Here is a 24973-nt window from a genome sequence, read left to right as displayed (position 1 = left end):
GTGTGTGTGCTATCTGCCAGTTTTAAACATAGGAATAAGAATATTTAAAATGTCAAGATCCTTGCTCTTATGGAGTTTATAATCCAGTTGGAGATGTATTGCCAATAAACAAATAAGTGATAAAATAATTACAGATAATGGTAAATGCTATAAAAACAAACACGAAGATTAGGGAAGAGAGACTGGCTAATCTGAATCTACACGGTCGCTTCCTTCCAGGAGGAGTTCACGATCTAGGGATTATTATAGAGGATTATATACACAAATCATTGTAGTGGACTAGTAGCAAAAAACAATTCAACAGTTTTTTTTCTTTTCTTTTCTTTTCCTTCCTTCCTTCCTTCCTACCTTCCTCTCTTTCTTTCTTTCTCTCTCGTTTTTGTTTTATTTTCAGACAAGATCTCGCTCTGTTGCCCTGGCTGGAGTGCAGTGGCCTGTTCACTGCTTACTGCAGCCTCGACCCCCTAGGCTCAAACAATCTTCCCACCTCAGCCTCCCAAGTAGCTGAGACTACCGGTGTGCACCACTACCCCCAGCAAATTTTTCAACGCCTTTTGTAGAGACGGCGTCTTGCTATGTTGTCCAGGCTGGTCTCATACTCCTGGGCTCAAGTGATCCTCTTGCATGAGCCACCGTGCCCAGCAATTCAACAATGTTGAGTGGCTACCGAGTATCAGGCCCTGGAATTGACTCTGGGCACAATCCCTGTCTTCAGAAAGTTCATTCAAACATGATGCGACAAGTAGACATAACAGATAACTGCGATTCAGTGTGGTAAGAGCTGTAGTAGAGAGAAGCAGAGGAAACACAGAGGTGGCCACTCTTTTTTGACAACCACCCTGGATGAAGAAAGTGGAATCTCTGTTTTTATAGCTGAGGAAACCAAGGCTGGACGATATGAAGTGGTTTGCTGAACCAGTGCTAGTTGTCGGGACTGTGAAGCACTCCCACCTTGGGGCTCTGTATTCACAAGTTGGTGGAATTCCAGGGCATTTTGAGTTAATAGGAAAGAGGGATCTGTGGTCTGGACAGGGATAGGAGATAGATTCCTAGAGAGGGTGGTAGGAATGCTATGGGATACTATCTCTCTAATCATTACATCAATTTTGCAAGGAAGATGTTATTATCTTTCCAGGTAAGAAAGGTGACCCTTACAGGGCTTGAGACACTTATCCTACTCAGCAGGTAAGTGGCAGAGGTGCTTGGTGTGTACTCCCTCTCACTACTCAGTGAGATAGTTCAGGCTGACCTTGCAAATAAAGGAACAGAAGTTAGGAGAAGCAAAATGACTGGCCCACCATTATGGATACACAGCTAGGAAGTAACAGAGTCAGGATTTGAACCCAATCCTCTGTCCAAACCATATTCTTACTTTTCACAAGGCTCTGCTACAGTGAAGGTGGTAGAATTTTGGCAGATAGAGATGGGGTATTGGGCATTTTAGGCACAAAAAGTTGAGAAACTACATTAATTTTCGATGGGCTGTATATGGGTGAGAGAGAAACACACAGACAAGGTAAAAGACGGAAGGCTTTCAACCATTTGCCTTTGGCCTTCTGTGTATTTTCATTGGGTTTGTGTGCCGAATCAGCCATTTCCATGCTTTGGCCCTAGGAATTTGGGCTTTGCTTGAGGTTGTCTGGTACCTCTGTAACCACGATAGGGATTCCCAGACCTGAACAGGGCTTCCCAATTTCCCATAACTAGCAAGAAGTCAGCAGTTTTTCACTTGTTATACTTCTTTTCATAAGTTGGACATGTGTTGTTCTGTACTGATTTTGTATTTTTAACAACAGTTAACTAGAATTCTATTTGGGGCATCTCAAATTTCAGCATGTAATGAGAGCATGAGACAGGTCTGGGCTCAAGTCTGCCATTTGCTTGTTGTACACTTAATTAACCATCCATACCTCAGTTTCCTCATCTGTAAAATGGGAAAGCAATGCACATTCAGCAGCAGTGTTCCAAGGAATATGTAATGATCATATATGGATGTTATTTACAAATGGTAGATACTCAATCGATTTTTTTTAATTTAGGGAGGGGATATTTTCCTCTTGGAGTTTAAATGAATAGAGTAACCTCTCTATACAGTAGGAAGTTGATATTTAACGTTTGGTTTAAAAAGTTTATGTAGACTCTCCATGGCTGATAGGAACATCAAATGGTACGACTGCTTTGGAAAAGTTTGGCAGTTTCTTGAAAAGTTAAACAGCCATTCCACTTATAGGTATTTACCCCAGAAATGAAAGTGTATATATACACAAAGACATGTATACAAGTACTCATAGCAGCCTTATTTATAATAACCAAAACTAGAAACAAACCCAAATGTCATCAACAGGGGAATGAAGAAACTAATTGTGGTATATCCATTCATTGGAATACTACTCAGCAACAAAAAGGAGTGAACTATTGGTACACAGAACAACATGAATGAATCTCAAAAAATTATGTTAAGTGAAAGAAGCCAGACAAAAAAAGAGTAGATACTGTATGATTCCATTTATGTAAAATTCTAGAAAATGCAAATCTATGGTGACAGAAAGTAGATCAGTAGTCACCTAGAGATGAGGATTGTGGGCAGGGGCAAGGAGGAAGTATTACAGAAAGGCATGCAGAAACTTTTGTGGGGAGTAGATATTTTGTCTTGATTGTGATGATGTTTTCCCAGGTGATGTCAAAACATGTCAAATTGTACACTTTAAACACGTGGCCTATTGTATGTCAATTACACTTCAATATATCTACTTAAAAAAAAAACCTTAAAAGAGACATGACTTCCCTGTACCACGTGTGAATATTAAAAAAATAAAAGGTTAATGTAGTATCTGTCTGACCTCAATATTATGGTTTCTTTGGAGTAGTCGCACAATTGAGTTCTAGATAACTCCACTCCAAAGCACCACAAGGTAAGTGCCAGAAGAGACCTACAGACACAGGGGAGGAAGGGATGCCCACAGCATTTATGTAGTAACTACTGTGCTCTGGGTGGCTTTGCCTGCATCTTCTCTTCACAGGGACTCTTTGAGATAGATATCATTATCCTATTTTACAGATGGGAAAAGTAAGGCTTGGAGTAAACTTGCCCAAAGTCACCCAGTTAGCATTTGGCAGAGCAGGTATTAAAACCCAGGTCGATCAGACTGTAAAGCCCACAGGCTTCCTACAATAGAGCCCTACTGCTGTGGCCCTTCAGAGGCCACATACAGTTGGAGCCATCCTTAAAGGCTTTGTGGAAGAGATAGTATTTGAAATGGGCCTTGAAGATTGGGTAGGATTTAGGTGGTTGGAGATGCAAGGTGAAGAATTCTTTTTCTAGAAGTTTTTAGGCAGAGGGAACAGCATGAGCAATAGCCCAGAGGGCACGTATGGAGTAGAGCTGGCAGTTCAGTTTGGCAGGAGAGTGGGTTGTGCCCAGAGGAGTTATGCAAAGGGAAGCTGGACAGGCGGTCTGTGCTCTGGCAAAGAAATTTCAATACCGTGCACAATTCTGGTGGTGGAGGAACCACTGATAGATCCTGGTAGGGCCAAGCATCAGGAAATAAAACTTATTTCATCTCTGTAACTCTCCTCATAATGCATATGTGTGGTAGAGACTCAGTAAATGTTGGCTGAATGAATGAATGAATGAATCATAGGTTTTGAGGGGTTTGTTTGAGACAGGGTCTCACTCTGGAGTGCTCTGGCTGGAGTGCAGTGGTGCAGTCTTGGCTCACAGCAATGTCCACCCCACCGGACTCAAGCGATCCTCCCACCTCAGCCTCCCCAGTAGCTGGGACCACAGATATGCGCCACCATGCCCAGCTAATTGATAGGTATTTGAGATCTGGTAATCATATCCTTATTATGGATTGAAGCCTTCACTATAAAGTGGTTTTTTTCTTCTTTTTAACTTACTTTGAATTTAGAAGGCAGGCTTTTCACCTTGAATGAATTTTTTAAAATGGAAAAGAAGGAGGGAGAAAGGAAGGGAAAGAGAGAGAGAGTGAAGGAGAAAAAGAAGAAGGGAGGAGAAGGAGAGAAGGAGGGACAGAGAGGAGGGAAGCAGGAAAAGTGAAGATGGGGAGATCAGCTCAGAGCTCACTGGAGTTGTCCCAGTAAGAGGCAGCAGAACCCTGGGCCAAGGCAGAAGCAGTGAAGCTGCAGGAAAGAGAAAAATGTAGGAGAGGTTTGGGGATTTTACTGCCAGGAGTTGGCAGCTGATTGGCTCCAGTCCCGTCCAGAGATGGCTTACAGCCCCAGCCCTGGGCCCAGCTCCTGGCCTTGAACCAGAGGATTCTGATACCATTCATGGAAATAGAGAACTCTAAGGAGGTGCTGCTTAGGGGAGGAGGAGATGAGTTCTGTTTTAGGCGAGTTGGAGATGTCTGTGAGAGGTCTGAACAGTGATGTCCAGTTCGAGGTAAGAAAAGGGGTGGGGTCTAACCTCAGAGAAGGGTGTAGAACTTGAATATGGAGATGGTGCTTAGAAATGATAGATGTGAGCTCAAGCAAAGCATACAGGAGGGAAGGAGAAGAGGAATTCTCCCTTCCCCCCATGTCTTGCACTAGAATAAAAGTGAAATAGTTTTCAATTTCTTGTTCTATGCCGGGCATTCTGCTATAGTTTCACAACCATCGTCTCACTCAGTTATCTCAACAACTTTGTCATCCACTCTGTTCACTGACTACTCTTTCTGTTTCCTTCATTCTTTACTCAGGAGACGTTTATGAAGCACCTGCTTAGTGGTTCTAGGAGCTGAGGATACCAAAGTCTTCCTTTAAAGAAGCTTTTCTTAAATACAGGAGATAAGATACCTAATTACAAAACAAGATAGAAAGTGTTATGCATCCCGACAGAGGTACTAGCAAAAGCCTAAAGAAGGTCAGAGTTAGGAGAGGAGCCTTCAGCTTGTTAGGAGGAATGGAGAAGGAATGAATGAAAGCATATTTATTAAGCACTCACTATATGTCAGGCCCTTTACTAGGAAAATCGTTATATGTTACCTGGATTAATTGCAGCCATTTCACCCATAAAGAAACTGGTCAGCCCGGTGCAGTGGCTCACACCTGTAATCCCAACATTTTGGGAGGCTGAGGCAGGAGGATCATTTGAGCCCAGAAGTTCTAGATCAGCCTGGGCAACATAGGGAAACCCCGTCTCTACAAAAAAAAAAAAAAAAAAAAAATTAAATAAGCCAGGCGTGGTGGGGCACACCTGTGGTTCCAACTACTTGGGAGGCTGAGGTGGGAGGATCACTTGAGTTCAGGAGATTGAGGCTGCATTGAGCCATGATCACACGGCTGTACTCCAGCCTGGGAGACAGAACCAGATCTGGTCTTGGGAAAAAAACAAAAAACAAAACAAAGAAGCTAGTCAACTGGTCAAGCTGGTGTCCCTGCCTTGTTCTCCTGTATGAGCCTGTCTTCCTCCTGCATAGCACTTATCACACATTGTATAATTACTCAATTTTGTCCCCCACTAGACTGTGAGCCCCTCGAGGACAGGGACTGCATCTGCCTTGATCACTGTTGAATCTGTGTTGTATTTAGCAAGTTGGACCATCAGCATAGTCCCTGACAAAATGTAGGTGCTCTGTAAATACCTGTTTGGAAGGAAAGAAGGAAGGGAAGGAAGGGAGGGAGGCACAAGCAAAGAGGTTTGGGAAAGTATCTGTATTAGTCTGTTCTCATGCTGCTGTAAGGACATAACCAAAGACTGGGTAATCTATAAAGGGAAGAGGCTTAATGGACTCACAGTTCCACATGGCTGGGAAGGCCTCACGATCATGGTGGAGGCAAAGGGGGAGCAAGGGCACATCTTACATGGCAGCAGGCAAGAGAGCATGTTCAGGGGAATTGCCCTTTATAAAACCATCAGATCTCATGAGACATATTCACTATCATGAGAACAGCATGGGAAAAACCCACCCCCATGATTCAGTTACCTCCCACTGAGTCCCTCCCATGACATGTGGGGATTATGGGAGCTACAATTCCCGATGAGATTTGGGTGGGGACACAGCCAAACAATATTAGTATCCAAGATTTTATATATATATATATAATGGTGGTAAGCTTCAAACCCTTACTCCTGTCTCTAAATTTCATATTTTCCCTAATATTCCTCTTGTGGCATAATAGGCAAGGATGAGTTGGTCATGGGGGACAGAGAAATCACAGAACCAGCTGCCAGAAAACCTGGGCTCTAGTGTCCACAGTTTTTACTGTGTGTGGTTTTGGGCACATCTCTACACTCTCTGGGCCTACTAGGGGGGTTTATTTCAGGGAGCAGTGTGAACTCCAAGGTGAGAGTGAGCCTCTAGGTGAAGGGGAGAATGAACAGAGCAAACTCTATTCCCCTCTTTTCGTTTTTGAGCTTTTGAGGGAAACAAAACAAAAATTTTGTTTTCAGCAGAGTACTGCTGGGATGAGAAGGATGAGAATGCTGAGAACGGGGTTCCTGCTCACTCTGTTGCCTGTCAGCTCTGATCCTCCAGCTGTCACACAGGGCTCAGTGATTTCCCTGTGTCTTTACAGGATGGAGGGCAAAGCCAAGTACATCCTCCCTACCGAAACAATATATGTTGGGGAAATGAAGGATGGCATGTTTCACGGCGAAGGAACCCTGTACTTCCCCAGCGGAAGCCAATACGACGCCATTTGGGAAAACGGATTGGCCATAAAGGTGATCAGCTGGGGGGGCGGGTGCTGTGGAGGAGAGATCCTCGGGCAAGAAGAGCCTCACCCTCTGGCGCCCCATCCTCCCTGTCTGGTGCCCACCTCGTTCCATTCACTCTTCTCTTTGCTTCTCCCCCACTCCCCCAACTTTTTTTTTTTTTTTTTTTTTTTAGTCTCACTCTGTCACCAGGCTGGAGTGCAGTGGCACAATCTCGGCTCACTGCAACCTCCGCCTCCTGGGTTCAAGCGAGTCTCCTGCCTCAGCCTCCCGAGTAGCTGGGACTATGGGCGTGCGCCACCATGCCCAGCTAATTTTTGTATTTTTAGTAGAGATTGGGTTTCACCATGTTTGCCAGGATGGTCTCAATCTCTTGACCTTGTGATCCACCCGCCTTGGCCTCCCAAAGTGCTGAGATTACAGGTGCGCAGGTGCGAGCCACCGCACCTGACCTTTTTTTTTTTTTTTTTGAAAACGAGTCTCACTCTGTCACCCAGGCTGGAGCACAGTGGTGTGATCTCAGCTCACCACAAACTCTGCCTCCTGGGTTCAAGCTATTCTCTTGCCTAGGCCTCCTGAGTAACTGGGATTACAGGTATGTGCCACCATGCCCGGCTAATTTCTCCCTGCTTCTGGATCTCCCAGGGCTCTAGAATCCTCTCCCTCTAGATCTGGAAGGATCTGTGGAGAGGCCATGATGAGTTTGCATCTGTTACACCACTTACTGCCTGATCTTAGGCCCACGACTTCACCTCCCTGAGAGTTCTTCACCTATCAACTCGGGACAGTTAGTTGCATTAGTTATGTGTTGGTACTATAACAGGTTACCACAAATTTAGTCTGAAATCAGCACAAATGTATTATCTTACAGTTCTAGAGCTCAAAAGTCTGAAATAGGTCAGCAAGCCTGCATTCCGTCCAGAGGCTCTATGGGAAAACCTGTTTCCTTGCCTTTTCCAGCTTCTAGAGGCTGCCTGCATTCCTTGGCTCACAGCCACGCATCACTCCAACCTCTGCTTTCATCATCACGTCACCCTTCGTCCCTCTGCTTTCATCGTCATCTCATCTTCTCTCACCCTGACCTTACTATTTCCCTCTCATAGGAACCTTGCAATCATATTTGGCACACCCAGATAATCCAAATAATCTTCCCACTTCAGGATCCTTCATTTAATTGCATCTGCAAAATCCCTCTTGCCATGTAAAGTAGCATATTCACAGGTTGCAGCAGACAGGGACATCTTTGGGGGACCATTATTCAGCCTACCACAATAGTACAAGGCACCTCAATATATATATGTGAACACTTTGCTAAGTTCCCAGCACACAAGAGGCACTCAATAAGTGTTAGCTCTTATTACCACCATCACTGCTACTATCATTATAACTTACCTAATCCAAGGATTCTTACCCCCTGGTATTTGTGAGTCATGAATAGAATTCAGGGAGTCACTGAAACCTCTTGATTTATATACAGAAGTTTCTGTGTAAAGGGGACTAAGTTTTTCTCCAGGAAAAACATCTATAGCTTTCATCAGTTTCACTAAGAGCATCTTGGGGCCTGACTCATGACCTAAAAAAGGTTAAGAAATGCTCCTTGTTTTATAGCTTGGAGAGTCTAAGCCCCAGGAAGGGGATGTGACTTTCCCGAGGTCACACAGTGAATTAATAGTATCATTGGAATTTCCATCCGTGTTTCCTGATGCCCAGGCCAATGCAATTTCTACATCCTGAGGCTTCCTTTAGCAGTAAGGCAGCAAAGGCAGAATGTATGTGTTTGGACAAAGGGCCGTGGCTGATGGCTCTGACCTTTCCAGCTATAATAATAATAATAAAAGAATAATAACATTTATTGAGTGCTTACTTTGTGTCAGTGTGTCAGTCAGGGTTCTTCAGAGACACAAAACCAATAGGATATACAGAGATGTATGGAAAGAGATTTATATTAGGGATTGGCTCACAAGATTATGGAGGCTAAGAAGCCTCCTAATCTTCCCTCTGCAACCTGGAGGCCCAGGAAAGCTGTTAGTGTAGTTCCAGTCCAAACCCAAGGGCCTCAACCAGGGGGATCAATGGTGTAAGTCCCAGTCAGAGTTCAAAGGCCTGAGAAGCAGGAATGCTGATGTCCAAGGGCAAGGAAGATGGATGTCCCAACACAAGCAGAGACAGGGAATTGGCGCTTCCTCTGCCTTTTTGTTCTATCCAGGCCCTCAACGGATTGTATGGTGCCCACCCACTTTGTTGAGGGTGGAACTTCTTTGCTCAGTCCACTGATTAAAATGTGAATCCCTTCTAGAAACGCCCTCATGAACACACCCAGAAATGTTTTGCCAGCTATCTGGGCATCCCTTTCACTTAACCCAGTCAAGTTGCCTCACAAAATCAACCATCACAGCCAGGCACTGTGCTAAATGCTTCACGTGTGCTATCTCATTGAATTTTCAATCAACCCTATTTTATGTACACTATCATTAACTTAATTTTACAAATAAGGAAATGAAGGGCCAGAGAGAGTGGGTCATCTGCCCAAGTTCATCTGCCAAAGTGAGTTCACCCACTTTGAGCGGCAGGAACAGGGCTCAGCACTTATACCCATTCCTTCTTGTTGTCACAACCATAATAATTGTGATAGTTACCACTTCTTTACTGCAGCCATCAGAAAGGCCCCCACTTCCCTTGACATCTGAACCTCTTGGCCAAAAGCCTTCAGCTTCCTCAGATGCACGTGTGTGCTCCTTGTCTTCCAGGGCACATATACCTTCGCAGATGGGCTGCACTATGATGAGAAGAACTGGCATTACTGCGACGGCTATGATCGGAGGTTTTACACAGAGATCCTCAATGGCTTGAAGCCTGCAGGTACCCAGGCACCCACCCTTTCCTTCATACCCAAACTGAGAGGGAAACTAAGACAGTTTCGGATAAGTGGACTGTGTCCTACTGAAGTAACTTAAAGGGGAAGAGGAACTGAGCAGGCGTAGAAGAATACAAAACAGCCAGGTCCTGGAGCCAGGAAGGCCAGTCCTCATATCTCAGCTCCACTGTGCTAGCCAGAGGACCATGGGCAAGGGACTTTACCCACTGAGCTTCGGTTTCTCCCTTTCAAAATGGAGTCAATCAGCTGGGCGTGGTGACTCATGCCTGTAATCCCAGCACTTTGGGAGGCCAAGGTGGGTGGATCACTTGAGGTCAGGACTTCCAGACCATCCTGGCCAATATGGTGAAACCCCGTCTCTACTAAAAATACAAAAATTAGCCGGGTGTGGTGGCATGCCTGTAATCCCAGCTACTCAGGAGGCTGAGGCATGAGAATCGTTTGAACTCAGGAGGTGGAGTTTGCAGTGAGCTGACATCATGCCACTGCACTCCAGCCTGGGCGACAGAGCGACACTCTGGTCTCAGAAAAAAAAAAAAAAAAAAAAAATCAAAATGGGGTCAATAGCATCATCTACCTCCCAAGATTGTTGTAAATAAGATAATTCATGTCAGGTGTTTAGAACAGTGCCTTGAATGCATGTGGGTGCACGGTACATGTCAGCTGTTCTTATTCGTGGTACCTACTATAACACTAAAATTATGTAAATATTTTAAAAAGAAAGAGTTAAGGACGAAAGCAGTACTGACAGAGCATGTGCTTTGTGTATCAGGTGCTGGGGGAGGCTCTCTGTAATCCCTGTCTCCCTAATGTCCAGATGACCCTGCCCAGTCAGCCTTCCTAGTCCCATGTCACTCCAGGTTGAGGCTGTGGAGTTCAGACATGGTTCCCTGTGGCAGAGCTCACACTGGCAGCCCAGTCTTCCTCTCTGAGGTCCTCTGTATCATGCTACCTGCCTGCAAAAACCGTGTTTCATCACGGAGGGCTACATTTGGACTATAAGTCTGGATTCAGAGAGTGGCACCTTAAAATTTTGAGATGTGTTCCAGGTCAGGTGAGCCTCAAGACGAGGGGAGGGGAGGGATAGTATTAGGAGAAATACCTAATGTAGATGACAGGTTGATGGGTGCAGCAAACCACCATGGCACGTGTATACCTATGTAACAAACCTGCACATTCTGCACATGTACCCCAGAACTTAAAGTATAATAAAAAATAAATAAATAATAAAAAAATAAAAAAAGAAAAGTGTAGTTTTTGGCACAGCAGAGATAATATATCCAAAATGACAGATGGGGAAACAACTCTGTATACTATAAAAACAATCCCAACTTAGCTTATGAGAGACCATGAGCTGTGGTTGACAGAGCATGGAGCCAGAAATTGTGGGTTTGAGTCCTAGCATTCTCTGTCTATAGCTGGATGAGCCTGCACAAGTCAACCTCCGTCAGGGCAGAAGCCTCCAGGAAGCACCCAGGCACTGGAGTCAGGCAGACCTGAGCTTAAACCCCCATCTCCTTCCCTTCCCAGCTTCATGACCTTGGGTCAGTTAGTTGACCGGGTGAGCCGCCTTCTCTCCCTTTGCCCTCCTGACACTTACTCTGCTATTTTCCTCCTATCCCCAGGCTTCTTTGCCACTGCCTCCTCAACATCCCCCCACCCCTAGTTATTCACGTTGAGGTTCCCGGGGCGCTCTGGCTTAGGCATTTTCTGTTTTCATTCTGTATGCTCTTCCTGAACAAGTTGATACACTTCTAAGCCTTCAACTACCATCAGCTTCTAAATTGAAATCAGAATCCCTGAGCCTAAGATCCCTGCATCAAGCTTCCCTGACACCTGTATTGGTCGTTCTCAACTTGTTTGCACTGAATTCATTGTCACCCCCACCGTGATGGCTGCCTCACTGAATGTCATGCCCATCCACCTAGGTAAGCCTAATCCTCCCTTCCCCTGCCCCCTAAGTGCAATGGTCCTATGGATTTTACCTCTGAAATATAGACTTTATTTGTTTATTCAACAAATATTTATTGAGCACTTCCATGTGCCAGGCAGCATTCTCTTCATACTCTTTGCCACTGCCCTGTTCCAGCCCTCCATCATCTTTCCCCTTGATGACCTGACTCCGGAGATCCCCACTTGGCCCCCTTGAGGTCATTCTCCATTCTGCAGTCACTTCCATCTTTTTTTTTTTTTTTTTTTTTTTGAGACAGAGTCTTGCTCTGTTGCCCAGGCTGGAGTGCAGTGGTATGATCATAGCTCACTGTAACTTTGAACTCCTGGGCTCAAGCGATCCTCCTGCCAAGTGATCTGGCCTCCTAAGTAGCTCGAACTACAGGAATGCGCCACCACTCCTGGTTAATTTTTTTTTTTTAAGTTTCTTGTAGAGATGGGTCTTGCCATGTTGCCCAGGCTCATCTAGAACTCCTGGCCTCAAGCAACCTTCCCTCCTTAACTTGGGATTACAGGCGTGAGCCACCATGCCCGGCCGCTTACATCTTTTAAGGTGTGAATCTGATTGCCTCCCTCCCGCCCCGCCCCTTGAGTGCTCCCTATACCCTCAAGATAAGGTTTCAAATTCTCAGAAACAGTGACATTCTCTGGCTCCTGCTCATGTCCCAGCCTCATCCTAGGCTACCCACCCTTCTCGGTTTTTCTCTCTCCCCTCTTGCGATGCTTGCTTTCTTTCTGTTTCTCAAAGAGACCACACTTTTTCCTGCCATTCTCTCTGCCTGGAATACTTTAACCCTCTTACTTCACCCAAATAACTCCTTCCCGTCCTTCAGTTCTCAGCTCAACGTCCTGAAGCTGGGAGCCCCTTCCCTGAATTCCCACACTAGGTAAGGTCTCCCTGTGGCGTATCACAGCAGCCATGACCTCCTCCCAGGGCTTGGATCGTGAGTGTTCAGCTCGTCTTCCCAAGCTGTGAGCAACATGAGGGCAGGGCCCTAGCACATTGTCTGGCATACAGTGGGTACTCGTTAAAGAGTTATTGTCAAACAGGGATAATGATATTGACATCACAGTGCAGGGTGAAGTATGTGCTTAGGGGAGTTAAGGCAATGACATTAAGAAATATTTCCTAAGCTCCTACTGTATGTCAGACACTGGCTGGACCCAGGGAGACCAGAGTTAAGAGGACATCATCTCTCCCTTCAAAGAGCTGCCAGTCTAGCTGCAGCTTGAGAACCTTGCAAATCACTCCTCCCAGATTAGTTATGATGGGAGGCCTGGACTTTGCCATGGGCTCTTCACCCCAATTAAGGCTGTAGGCAAAAAGCCCTCAGCCTTAAGCCTTAGCTCTCACACAATGGCTGGTTTTGCTAAAGCTAAGCCTCTGCCAGTCTCGTGGTGGCTTTTCCCGAACCTGCCTGGCTCTCCCCTACTTCTCCTGTGACCCTCAGAAGAGCAGCTTGATTCTAAGTAGCTACTTCCTTCCCTTGTCACTCCACACTTTGCCTCTTGGGGCTGGCATTGTTAGGGCAACTCGTCCTGCCTGCAAGGCAGGGTGAGGGTTAAAAGTGCCCCGCGACCTCTTCGAGCATCTGTGAGATGGGCATTGGCATGAGGCTTTGGTGAGAGAATGGCTGTAAAGTGCTTGACATGGAGTAAGTGCTCGGTAGTCATTAGCCAGTACATATGGGGTTAGGTTTAGGATCAGGGTCAGTGTCAGGGTTACGGTTAGGTATGTCATTAAGCAACACAAGAGTACCTACTGTGTGCAAGACACTGAATTGTGGACATGGTGCTGTGTGCTCAATGGGCATCCAGCTCTCAGTCTAGAGAACAAGGAATTATAGGAACTATAGTTAGAAGGAACCTGAGAAGTTATTTATTCCAACCTCTCCCTTTACTTGAGCCATGGCGTTTCAAGATACACATACCTAGCGTGCATGACCTAAAAGGTGCACTCAATCTTCTTTCTCTCCCAGAGGTCTCAGTGTCCCTGGTCCTGTGGCTGCACCTAGGCTGTCTCCTCCCCTGATGTTGGCAGCTGAACATACAGGTTCCAGAGCTGGACTGCTTCCTAGCTGGATAACCTTGGGAAAGTTACTTTAACTTCTCTGAGCCTCAGTTTTCTTATCTGTAAAATGGAGCCACAGAGTTGCTCTCAGGATTAAATAAAAGAGGAGCACAATGCCTGGCACATAATAAACATTCAATGAGTGGCAGCCACTGTGGTAATTTTGGCAAGAGTCAAAGTTCTCCACCACCTGCCCCTTGTCCACCTGATCCATTTCTTTTCTGCTGTTCTCCTTCATATGTGCTCTGCTCTACAAGGTTTCCAGAGTGGGGCTTAAGGATCCATGCCTCTGGCCTCTGCCCACGCTTTGAATGCCACCCCTCTTCTGGATCTGATGCTCTCCTATCCATTTGCCAACTCTGACTTACCCTCAGGGTCTGTCTAACTTCAGAACCTGTGCCCTTTGTCATGGTATCCGAAGAAATGGAGGAGGATGGGGTCAAAGGAAGAAGAAGACAGAGGGTCTCGTTCCCAAGACCCTGTTCCCAAGAGCCATGTTCAGAAAGTTCATTTGGGGCACCGTTTCTGCTGGGTTTGCTTCTTGCCCTGAGTAGGGGGTATTTAGTTCAACAGGGGAGCCAGATAGTCACATGAGCCACCAGCCACAAGTGGACCTTATGGGAACACTGGGTTTGGATTTGGCCTTGATGGTGAACTAATTGCCCATTATGTTCTTTCAAGGTATGGCTCAACTCACCAATATGGACCCACCTAGAAAAATCCCCAAGGGCTATTACGATTGTGGAGACGGCTTCTATAACCCAGTCACGAGGGTAGTCAAGGACTATAGGAACCGCTTTCTAAGAAACGCAGGTAGGTTTCTTCCGACACTGCAGCACGTTTTCTCTTCATCCACGTATAAGCATGTGCATCTGTATGTGCAAATGTATGCACACACTTGATGAGAAAGAAGCTTTTGCTGATAGAAGATGAAAGTTGATTACCTGGATGTTTTATTTTTTGGACTTCTCGTGGCTGGCAAATCTGTACATAGTCCTAGAGTGAGGTAAAAGGACACTCGTGGTCTAGCTGTGACGGCACATAAATGTCACACTGAAAGGATTAAGGTACTTATTTTTGTATGCATTCCTTCGATTTTAATGGGCACCTACTATATGCTAGACACTGTGCTTGGTGTTGGGGGAAAAGCAGAGCAAAGCTGGACACAGCCCCCCTTCCTTGTGGAGCTTGCATTCTAAAAGTGGCAGAGAAGTACTATAAACAGTTAATTGTATCATGGAACAAACACAATGAAGGGAAAAACATGGTCCTGTGGGAAGGGAAAGTAGGGGCCCCAGAGAGGTGGGACGGATGCTGTGGGAGCACAAATAAGGGGTATCAAATCCCGAAGCGGTTAGTCAGAGAAGGTTTCAAGGAGGAAATGACTTCTAAGCTGAGACCTGAAGAATAACTGGGAGTTGACCACGAGGCCTGGGGAGAGGGTTTCCCAGCGAGAGGAAATGGCACAGGCAACGGCCTAGAGGGGAGTGATCCCTTGAGGTCCAAGAAGGTTGGTTCATCCTTTAGCCAGGGGAGTAGGTACCTTGGAGGATCCAGAACCTGTTTGGTGAGTCAACACAAGGCTGATCAGACTGAGAAGATCCCATTTACAGTGACCACACTCACAGGAGATCAATACACAAATAATAGAACATTTTCCTTTAATGCAGTGATTCCTAAACTTATCCTTTTCTGAAGTCACACTCCCACTAGGAATATCAAAAGATATGGGCCCTCTTGCCAGAAAAATGTCCATGAATGCACATACACACATACACGTGCGCCCACACGTGCACATGCATACACACACACACGCATTTTGCAGATAGTCTTAAGGGGTGGATGGTCCCTCTAAAGACCTAGGTCAAGAAACCTTTCTTTATAATGAGAAAGAAACTGCCAGGTAGACCAGAACATCTGTGCTGGTGAATGAGAGCATCCTCTCCCTATAGGGAAATTTACTCAGTAAGTCAGTGATGACCAGAAAGGTGCCTCATGGGGCTAGAATAAGAGCAAGGAGAGGCTGGGCGCGGTGGCTCACGCCTGTAATCCCAGCACTTTGGGAGGCCGAGGCGGGCGGATCATGAGGTCAGGAGATCGAGACCATCGTGGCTAACACGGTGAAACCCTGTCTCTACTAAAAATACAAAAAATTAGCCGGGTGCGGTGGCAGACGCCTGTAGTCCCACCTACTCGGGAGGCAGGATGAGACAGGAGAATGGCGTGAACCCGGGAGGCGGAGCTTGCAGTGAGCCGAGATCGCACCAATGCACTCCAGCCTGGGCGACAGAGCGAGACTCCGTCTCATAAAAAAAAAAAGAGCAAGGAGAATTGTCAGTTGATCCTATGACTGGAATCCTGGAGCTAAGATGCCCCTAACCCACTGGATGCCACTGGAGGAACATGGCAAATGCTCACACTCCAAGTCCCCCAGCTCACATTTCTTCAATGACTTCCCTTTTCCATTTGCACAATGCACTACTATGTAGCACGCTAACTCTGCTGGGTGCTAATAGGTTTACCATGAAGTTTCTTGGTCAAATAAAATAAGGAGATGTTGCCCTAAACAATGCTAACCAGGCTTATTTACTGCAGAACTTCTCAGGGCCTTTAATATGCTAATAAGCTTTGTACTTTTCCTTCATGACACTTATTTCAACATAATTAAATGTAATTATTTGCTTAATATCTGTCTCTCCCACTGGACTGTAGGATCCGTGTGAGAAGGAACTCTGCATTATCTTGTATCAGTAAGAGTTCAGTTAGAAAAATGGAAAGAGGCAGGACGCCGTGGCTCATGCCTGTAATCCCAGCACTTTGGGATGCCAAGACAGGCAGATCACAAGGTCAGGAGTTCGAGACCGCCTGGCCAACATAGTGAAACCCCGTCTCTACTAAAAATACAAAAAATTAGCTGGGCGTGGTGGTGGGTGCCTGTAATCCCAGCTACTCAGGAGGCTGAGGCAGGAGAATCACTTGAACCTGGGAGGCGGAGGTTGTAGTGAGCCAAGATAGCGCCACTCCACTCCAGCCCGGGTGATAGTGTGATTCTCCATCTCAAAAAATAAAAAGAAAAATGGAAAGAATTTAATATCAGGAAATTGGTGGCTACCAGGGAACTAGAAAAGCAAAGGAAGACATTGAGGTAACAGAGAAAGTAACTGCAGGATGCAGGCACCCCCTCAAGGACTGGGGACAATAGTAAGAGATTAGGTTGTGAGAACCTAGAAGGTCAACAGAGGGACCCCCCCAGGACCTGCAATCCAGACCCCTGAGCAGAGACCAGCTGGGGCTGGCTCCTGGGAGCTCAGAGCAGGGCTTTTGCAGAGCTGGGACCCAGACCTCTGGCGGGGGGAGCACTGCCCAGTGGAGCCTCTGAAGAGAGAGATGAAGCTGATTCTAGGAGTGTGGAAAAAACTGGAAACTGGAAGTGAAATGACACTGCTGAGATGACACTGGCATGAACAACAAAGACAACAGAAAGGAGTGTATCTTTGTCTGCCTGACAGCCCCTAACAAGGAGCCGGCTGGCAAAACTAATGTAATTCAGACAATTCCAGTCCCACCATTGCCAAGTTAAGTATAGAAGGCTCAGTTTGGAGCTGAGAGTCAGTAGCTTCTTTTTTTTCATTTTGAGATGGAGTTTCACTCTTGTTGCCCAGTCGGGAGTACAATGACGCGATCTTGGCTCCCTGCAACCTCTGCCTCCCAGGTTCAAGTGATTCTTCTGCCTCAGCCTCCCAAGTAGCTGGGATTACAGGCAGCCGCCACCATGCCCAGCTAATTTTTGTATTTTTAGTAGAGGCGGGGTTTTGCCATGTTGGCCAGGCTGGTCTTGAACTACTGACCTCAGGTGATCCATCCACCTCGGCCTCCCAAAGTGCTGGAATTACCTGACACTGCACCTAACCAGGTGTCAATAGCTTCTCACTGGCCCAGCCACCCCTTTTGTTGCTCAGCATCCACACACATTCTTCTACAGATATTAAGTCTTCTGTACAACATTAACAAATGTATATTTTTTTGTATAACAAGTTTCAGTGCATCCTTCATATTAACACAAGGCCCTCTCCCCTTCTCCCACAGAGGGGAGATAGGAAGCCCCAACAGACACTGCACCCATCTTTTGAGTGAGGTTATTCCTTGGCAGTTCTGCCTGAAGAGTTTATAACCTACAAGCTCCTGCCAATAATCCTTCTATAAAATAACAAGGATAAAAGAGGAAACAAAAGAAAAAATTAGTTAATAAAAACAAATATGCTAGCCAGGCATGGTGGCTTGCGCCTGTAACCTCAGCTACTTGGGAAGCTGAGGCAGGAGGATCTCTTGAGCCCAGGAGTTTGAGGGCAACCTGGGCAACACAGCAAGACCTTATCTCTTAAAACAAAACAGACCGAGTGCAGTTGCTCACACCTGTAAACCTAGCACTTTAGGAGGCTAAGGCAGGCGGATCACCTGAGGTCAGGATTTCAAGACCAGCCTAGCCAACATGGTGAAACCCCATCTCTACTAAAAATACAAAAATTAGCTGGGCATGGTGGTGCATGCCTGTAATCCCAGCTACTCAGGAGGCTGAGGCAGGAGAATTGCTTGAACCCAGGAGGCAGAGGTTGTGGTGAGCCGAGATCCGCCACTGCACTCCAGCCTGGGTGATACAGCGAGACCCCCTCTCAAAACAAAACAAAACAAAATGTGCATATAGATTAATAAATAGAAAGATAGATGACATAGATACAGATAGACGACATAGATACAGATAGACATACACATACAAGCAAGGAGAAAAAACTGTATCACTACCATAGTTCTCTTTCTGTAACTGGTCACAAGGCTGTAGTTAATATTCATAAATTCCTTCTTCCATTATTCATCCCAGGTTCCATTTGCCTTGAGCCCACCCTTCCATTGTTCTGGCTTTTTACCAGTAGGGTGATCAAAACCTTCATTCCTGAAGGGTCCAAACCCTTAGTGGTCCTGCCTTTGTTGGTTATTTAGTTGGTTGGGTTAGTTTTTTATGAACTTTTACTGTGGTCAGTGGAAGCACCAAGAGGTGTCCTGGAGAACTGCTGGGTTCCATACAGCGTTCCCTTTCTCCTAATGGATGGCAGCATTATCTTCTATATCCAGCCTTCTCTCAGGAGCCAGGAGAAACTGGTGGTAACACAGATCATAACAGCATAGAGTTGCTCCCAGAGAACTCAGTAGGGATTACTTTACCCTGGACGCCAGTAAGCCAGGGAGGTTTCCTGGAAAAAGAAAGATCTACTCGGTAACCTAAAAAAGAACAGACAAATGCAGCAGGGTTGGTAAGAGTGTTAAAGGCAGAGGGGACAGCATGTGCAAAAGGATTACAGTTGGGAGAAGACATGTCATAAATAGGGAGCTCCAAGTAATTCAGGAGCATGAGCTAACAGTATGAAAGGAGACAAAGGGCAAGAGACGAAGCCCGAGAGTTGGGCGCGGTGAGGACAAAGGTTATGGTTGTCTTTCACCCTAAGGCAGTGGGGAGCAAGGGAAGGCTTTAGGCAGGTAACATAGTAACTCATTTGTTCTTTAGAAAGACTTCTTTGATTACATATAGAGAAGAGGCCAAAGGAGGTCAGATTAGGTAGGAGATCCTTCTGGTAAGATGATGGGAGAATACTTGCTTGCAGACCACACCTTCCACTCTGCAAGCAAGTATTCAAGAAGGTGCAGTGAGGCCCAGGCAGACAACCTTGTCCCAAGGAATCAGCAGTGTGGATGTGTGGGCCAGGATCCCCCTCTTTGCACAGCATGAGGCAAAAATGTCCAGCCACCCCCAGGCATCTGTTAGCAGAGTCTGTCTCTTGGCTTTGTCACTTTTCCTTTTCTTAAAACAAAGCCATGCCAATAAAGTGATCTGTGTTAAAAAAAAAAAAAAAAAAAAAAAAAAAAAAAAAGATGATGGGAGAGAGGAGCATGTGAACGACATGGGCTCAGGGTGATGGGATAGGTGACCTGGCATCCTGGTCCTGGCCCCAGCTCTCAGGCTGCCTGCTGGATGACCCTGGGCCAATGCCTTCCCTCTCTGGGCCCCTTTCTCTTCATCTGTAAAATGAGAGAGTCGAACTGGATAATTTCTAGGGCCCTTCCAACCTTAAGTAAGAGTCTATGATGGAGGAGAAAGGTAGCCAAGGAGTATTTTGGTCCTGATATTATAGGACAGATGAAGTTTGGAGTGTCCTGAAAACCACTAAAAAGGAGTCTCTGTTTGTGGCCACCTAGTCATTACCCCTGACTCACCTCACCCTGTGAGGGACTGATTCAGGCTTCTGTCCCTCTTCTGTTTTCCCCAGGGACCTCTTTCTGCTGCATTCCAATCTACCCCCACAAACAGTGCTTCCTGTTGGCATCCTGAAGGCGCAGGCTGCCGGGCCTCTGGGCCTGAGATGGGGGACTGAGGCCATCCCAGAGTAAACACAGGGGCCTCAGCCACTGCTATTATGAAGCATATACCACCTGGGTGGGTCAGAGCTGGGAATGCTTATTGTACAGCAGGTCACGGGCTGGGCCACCAGCAGAAGAGTCACCTTTGCTGTGAGAATTTAAATCCATCCTTCTATGTATCAAAATTCTTTGAACATCTACTGTGTGCCAGGCTTTGGGGTTCAGGGCAGGCAACATATTCTCTCTAACTATAGCTCTCAAACCTTCGACCCGCAGTAAGGAATGTTTTACATCATGACCCAGGATACACACAGGTGCACACGTGTGATGTATGTATCTTTGTACATGCAACATGCAACATTCTATGACATTTTCTTCTTTTTTTTTTTTTTTTGAGATGGAGTCTCACTCTGTCACCTAGGCTGGAGTGCAGTGGTATGATCTTGGCTCACTGCAACCTCTGCCTCCCAGGTTCAAGTGATTCTCCTGTGTCAGCCTCCCGAGTAGCTGGGACTATAGGCACACACCACCATACCCAGCTAATTTCTGTATTTTTAGTAGAGATGGGGTTTCACCATGTTGGCTGGGCTGGTCTCGAACTCCTGACCTCAGGTGATCCACCTGCCTCGGCTTCCCAAAGTGCTGGGATTATAGGCATGAGCCACTGCGCTCGGCCCGATATTTTCTATCCTATTTATTTTTTAAGATGCTGGTTGCTAGGCACTAAATTGATTTCACAACCTTTTCAAAGGTGGGACCAGCTGTTGGTGGACCATTGTTCTAGGCAGCCTTCCCTGACCATCTCTTCCGTCCTCCACTCCACTGCTTTGTCTGGGTTGGGCGTCCCTCCTCTGTGCTTTCCAAGCCTACCTCTTAGCACTTAGCCCTGGACAGTAGAAGTATCTTTATTAGCCTATCTCCCCCACTAGTCTGGGAGCAGCTTGAGGGCAGGGACCACGTGACTATGTCTGATTCATCACTGTGTTCCCAGCATCTCACATGAGTCCCATGAGTTGGAGCTGATTGAATGTTTGTAAAAGACAAAGCATGCCGGCAGGCAGAGCACCTGCTCCTAGGTCCCTCGTATTGTTCAACTAATCACACCAAATTCAATACCTGGCACATGATAGACAACTTATGATTTTGAATAATAAAAACAATCCATTATATTTCTATGCACATCCAAGTTTTCATAGCAGTTTAACATCTGTCAGAGGTCTTAACCCAGTGGCTCTCAGGACAAATCTGGTTGCAGTTTTTGTTTGGTTGGTCCAATTCTTGAAGCTGCTTGGGTTCGAGCACCTAGGTGGGGCCATGCACTGCCCAGATCCCTCCCACTCCCTTCTGTGTGACCCTAGCAGCATCAGTCATTTCTGGTACCTGCCTTAAAGCCTTTGAGCTCAGGGGCCTTGCATCTCAGACTTCTCATGCATCCAGTGAGCTGGGAATGGGCTCATCCTGAGATTGGGAAACTAGGTCTTGGAGTGATGAATGACAGACATGTGATAGTGAAGCTGGAACTCAAACCCACTCCCATCTTACCACAGCCCAGTGGTCTCTCCACTACCTTCTACTGCTGCTTACATTGGGACCATAAAGCCATAAATGATAGCAACTGTAGACAGTTATTACATATTCTAATCAATACTGCAAACACAAAACAAAAGAGAGACTGAGTTAGGATCTCTTGCCCCACAGAGGCTGGAGAGCTGAGAGAGGTGAGAGAGATGGCGTGGTGTGGTGGTTAAAAGCCTGGGGCCTGGAATCCATGCCTCAGGCTGGCCTCTAGTCCTAGATCTACCACTGACCAGCTCTGTGATCATGAATAGGTTACTTTTCCCCTTGGAGCCTCAGTCTCCTAATCTGTAAAAGGGGCATTGTGGTAGTACCTATTGGAGAAATTATGGTTAAAAAAAAGATTAAGTATTCAAAATACATAGGACAGCACCTGGCCCAAGACAGGTGTCCTGTGACTGGTAATTGTGGCTGCTATCATTATGATGATTATTGACTCAGGCTGGAGAGAAAGAAGTGAGTTAGAGCCTGGGATTTGTTAAGCTTTCTCTAGGTGCCTGAGAGGAGTCTCTAGGGAGACAGATGTGCCTGGATATGCTGTCTTTCTGCCTCCTCAATGGTTTTGCTTGCAAAATGAGGTGCTGCTGAAACTTTGGGATCTGCAAATGCTTGATTATGGCATTCAGAGCCCCAGCCTAACTTTGAAGGTCTACCTTCCATCCTGCTGTCTCTTCTGCCCCATGTTCTAGTCCAACAGGACTAGCTGGCATCCGTTGATAAACACACCCAGCACTTCCTACTGCCTATTCTCACCTCATGTATTGCCCCAGCACAGAATGCCTTTCCCTCTTTTCTCCACCCATCTCAGTCCTCCTCATCTGTCAATGCTTAGCACATAACAGAAGGCCATGAAGTCTTTGCCTGCAACCCTCAAACAAGGGCATGTGGCTTTGCCTGTGCATCCACAGCTCAGCTGGGAAAGAAAAGCTTATTGTGGAGGATCCTTGCTAGGCTCTGTGCCAAGCATTTTAACAGCTTACCTTGGCCATGTGCAGTGGCTCACGCCTGTAATCCCAGCACTTTGGGAGGCTGAGGCTGGCAGATCACCTGAGGTCAGGAGTTCAAGACCAGCCTGGTCAACATGGTGAAACCCTGTCTCTACTGAAAATACAAAAATTAGCTGGGCATGGTGGCGCACACCTGCAGTCCCAGCTACTCGGGAGGCTGAGGCAGGAGAATTGCTTGAACCTGGGAGGCAGAGGCTGCAGTGAGCTGAGATTGTGCCACTGCACTCCAGCCTGGATGACAGAGCAAGACTCAGTCTCAAAAACCAACAAAAAAACAGCTTACCTCGCATGCTCTTCCCTGCCACCCCAAGTGGGTAATTTGCATGAGACACAGTTTGCAGTTTGCAATGAAGACACTTGGTCTCAGGTTAAAAACTTGCTCGTGTCACACAACTAGTGATACAGTCAGATTCGAGTCCCAATCTTCCCAAAGCCTGTCCTTTTCATTCTTCTTGCCAGCTTCATGGTTCTAGTTTATTCTGTATTCCTCTATCTCCTCTCTAGATAGGGGCTTGTCTGATTTGTAGTTGTTCCTCCACCAAGCACAGTTCCTGGCACCCAGTGGGAGCTCAGTAAGGTTCCCAAGTGAATGAAAAGGTCCATCTTAGAGCTTTAAGACAAAAAACACCACAGTCCTCACAATCAGATGCTACTTCATTTGAAAAAGGGTCCTTTATACACTGTGAGCTAATAAAGAAGCATTTGGAGCTATTTGGGCAAATGGCCTTTACCATGATGGGAAACTGGTAGACTAACTCTAGCCCTTCCCCCTCCTACACGTCCGTGTCATTCCTCTTAGGAAGGATAAGCTAGAGCCTCGCTGGCAGTTTGTACGAGTATCTCTTTCATGGGGCTGTTGCTTGCCTCAGTGTTACTAGTAGTAATCATTTGCAAAATAACTGTACCACTAATCTTTACTCCCTCCTCCCAATTAATGATACCCCATGCGAGTGTCTCAGATGAAAGACACATTATTAATATTCAAAGAAAAAACCCTCGTAACCATTTTAACATATACAACTAACAATGAACTAAATTTGCTTTGTGGAAGACAGAGAGTGAGCATCCCAAATTAGTTTATGTAAAAGCTGAAATTCTTCCCCGAAAGGTCTCAGTACCATCCTCAAAGAATATCCTGATCATCAGAAATGCCGTCAAGATTCCCGCCAACATTATCCCCTTTGTTGTCTGAAATGTCGAATCAAGCACATCTGGCAAATGTCCTAGAGCTCACAAATCTTTCAAACAGCGTATAATTCCCAATGGTTAAAGAGATAACGCCACCGCTTAATCGTGCTGCTCTTCAAAATAGCACCAACTTTCCTTCAATCAGAAACAATGGCTTTGGCTTCTTAAAAATATCACACACCAGTGATTATTTGCAGAGAGGGCCCTTTTGCATTTGAACCTGTGGGTTCCAGACAGAATTTAAAATCAAAACCACAAGCCTCATTTGAATGCACACTCCATTAAATGGACAATGGGAATAAGGGGTGTGAATTGGGGTCTGAAAAGTAACCTGGCTTATGTGACTCAGCTGCCAGAATCATGAGGAAGATGGCGATGATGGTGGTGGTGAGAGCTAACGATGACTGAGCTTTTGCCATGCACCAGACCCTCAACCAAGGGGTAGGGAGTACTCATGTGGTCCCTGTTTGACAGTGAGGAAACAGGCTCAGTGGGGTTAAGGAATTTCCCCAGGAAATTTGGCAGGAGCCCGAATTCACACTCAGGCTCGCCTGCCTCCCCAGGTTTCCCACTTTCCATTTCTGGCCAGCTCCAAGATCATCTGTTGCAAGAGGCATGGGTGAAAAGCTCCCAGACATGATGTTTATCTGCTCCCCACCCAGCTTTAGAAAAGGGTGAAATTTAAGCCGCACAGTGAACACCTAGAGAAGAAAGATCACTTTTGTCTTCTAAATTTTCTCTGGTGTTTTTTAGACAGTTGAAAACTGGAAACATCCTCAGTGTCCAATAGGAGAGGACTGATTAAATAACATATAGTTTATTCTTACTACAGAATACAATGCAATCATTAAAAATGGCAGCGAAGAACTAGATCTACTGATATACAAAGGTATCCATATTTTATTTCAGGTGATAAAGCAGGATAATTATAATAGCCAGCATTTGCCAACTGCTTACTGTGTTCCAGGCACTGGTCTAAGCCCTTTACATATATTTTATTTTATTTCATTTTATTTAATCTCCACAGTAACCCTGCAAAGTCATTATCCTTGTTATTCCCACTTTACAGATGATGAAACTGAGGCAATGTGAAATGCCTGCCCAAAGTCAAACTGATAGCAAGTGGCAGAGCTGGAATTGGAAGCCAGGTCCCCCTGACTTCAAAGCTAAAGACAATGTTAGAGCTGACTTTGAATGAGAAGTTGGAGTTTACTAGTGAAAGAAAGAAAGAACCGAGG

At 46.0% G+C, this 24973-nt stretch overlaps 2 protein-coding genes across 6 annotated transcripts in view; one reads left to right on the top strand and one right to left on the bottom strand.

Moving 5' to 3' along the window:
- MORN5 (MORN repeat containing 5) overlaps positions 1-24973 on the top strand; it is a 40691-nt gene that overhangs the window by 546 nt on the left and 15172 nt on the right. Inside the window, exons 2-4 of one of the 4 annotated variants that reach the window (XM_003833115.4) lie at positions 6523-6670; positions 9409-9520; positions 14239-14370. In XM_003833115.4, coding sequence (XP_003833163.3) covers positions 6523-6670; positions 9409-9520; positions 14239-14370 — 392 coding nt within the window. Of the gene's footprint in view, positions 1-6522; positions 7627-9408; positions 9521-14238; positions 14475-24973 lie in introns of those variants that run through there. The other 3 variants (XM_008958634.3, XM_034928991.3, XM_055117667.2) reach the window with 3 other exon arrangements.
- Positions 14488-24973, bottom strand: part of LHX6 (LIM homeobox 6) — a 54904-nt gene continuing 44418 nt past the window's right edge. Inside the window, exon 10 of one of the 2 annotated variants that reach the window (XM_034928984.3) lies at positions 14488-18831. In XM_034928984.3, coding sequence (XP_034784875.2) covers positions 18820-18831 — 12 coding nt within the window. In that variant the 3' untranslated portion in view covers positions 14488-18819. The remainder of the gene's footprint in view (positions 18832-24973) is intronic. The other variant, XM_055117666.2, reaches the window with a different exon arrangement.

The sequence above is a fragment of the Pan paniscus genome, chromosome 11 (genome assembly GCF_029289425.2).
Source record: "Pan paniscus chromosome 11, NHGRI_mPanPan1-v2.0_pri, whole genome shotgun sequence".
Lineage (NCBI taxonomy): Eukaryota > Metazoa > Chordata > Mammalia > Primates > Hominidae > Pan > Pan paniscus.
Note: the sequence above shows the minus strand (reverse complement) of the source record. Positions and strands in the feature narration are given on the sequence as shown.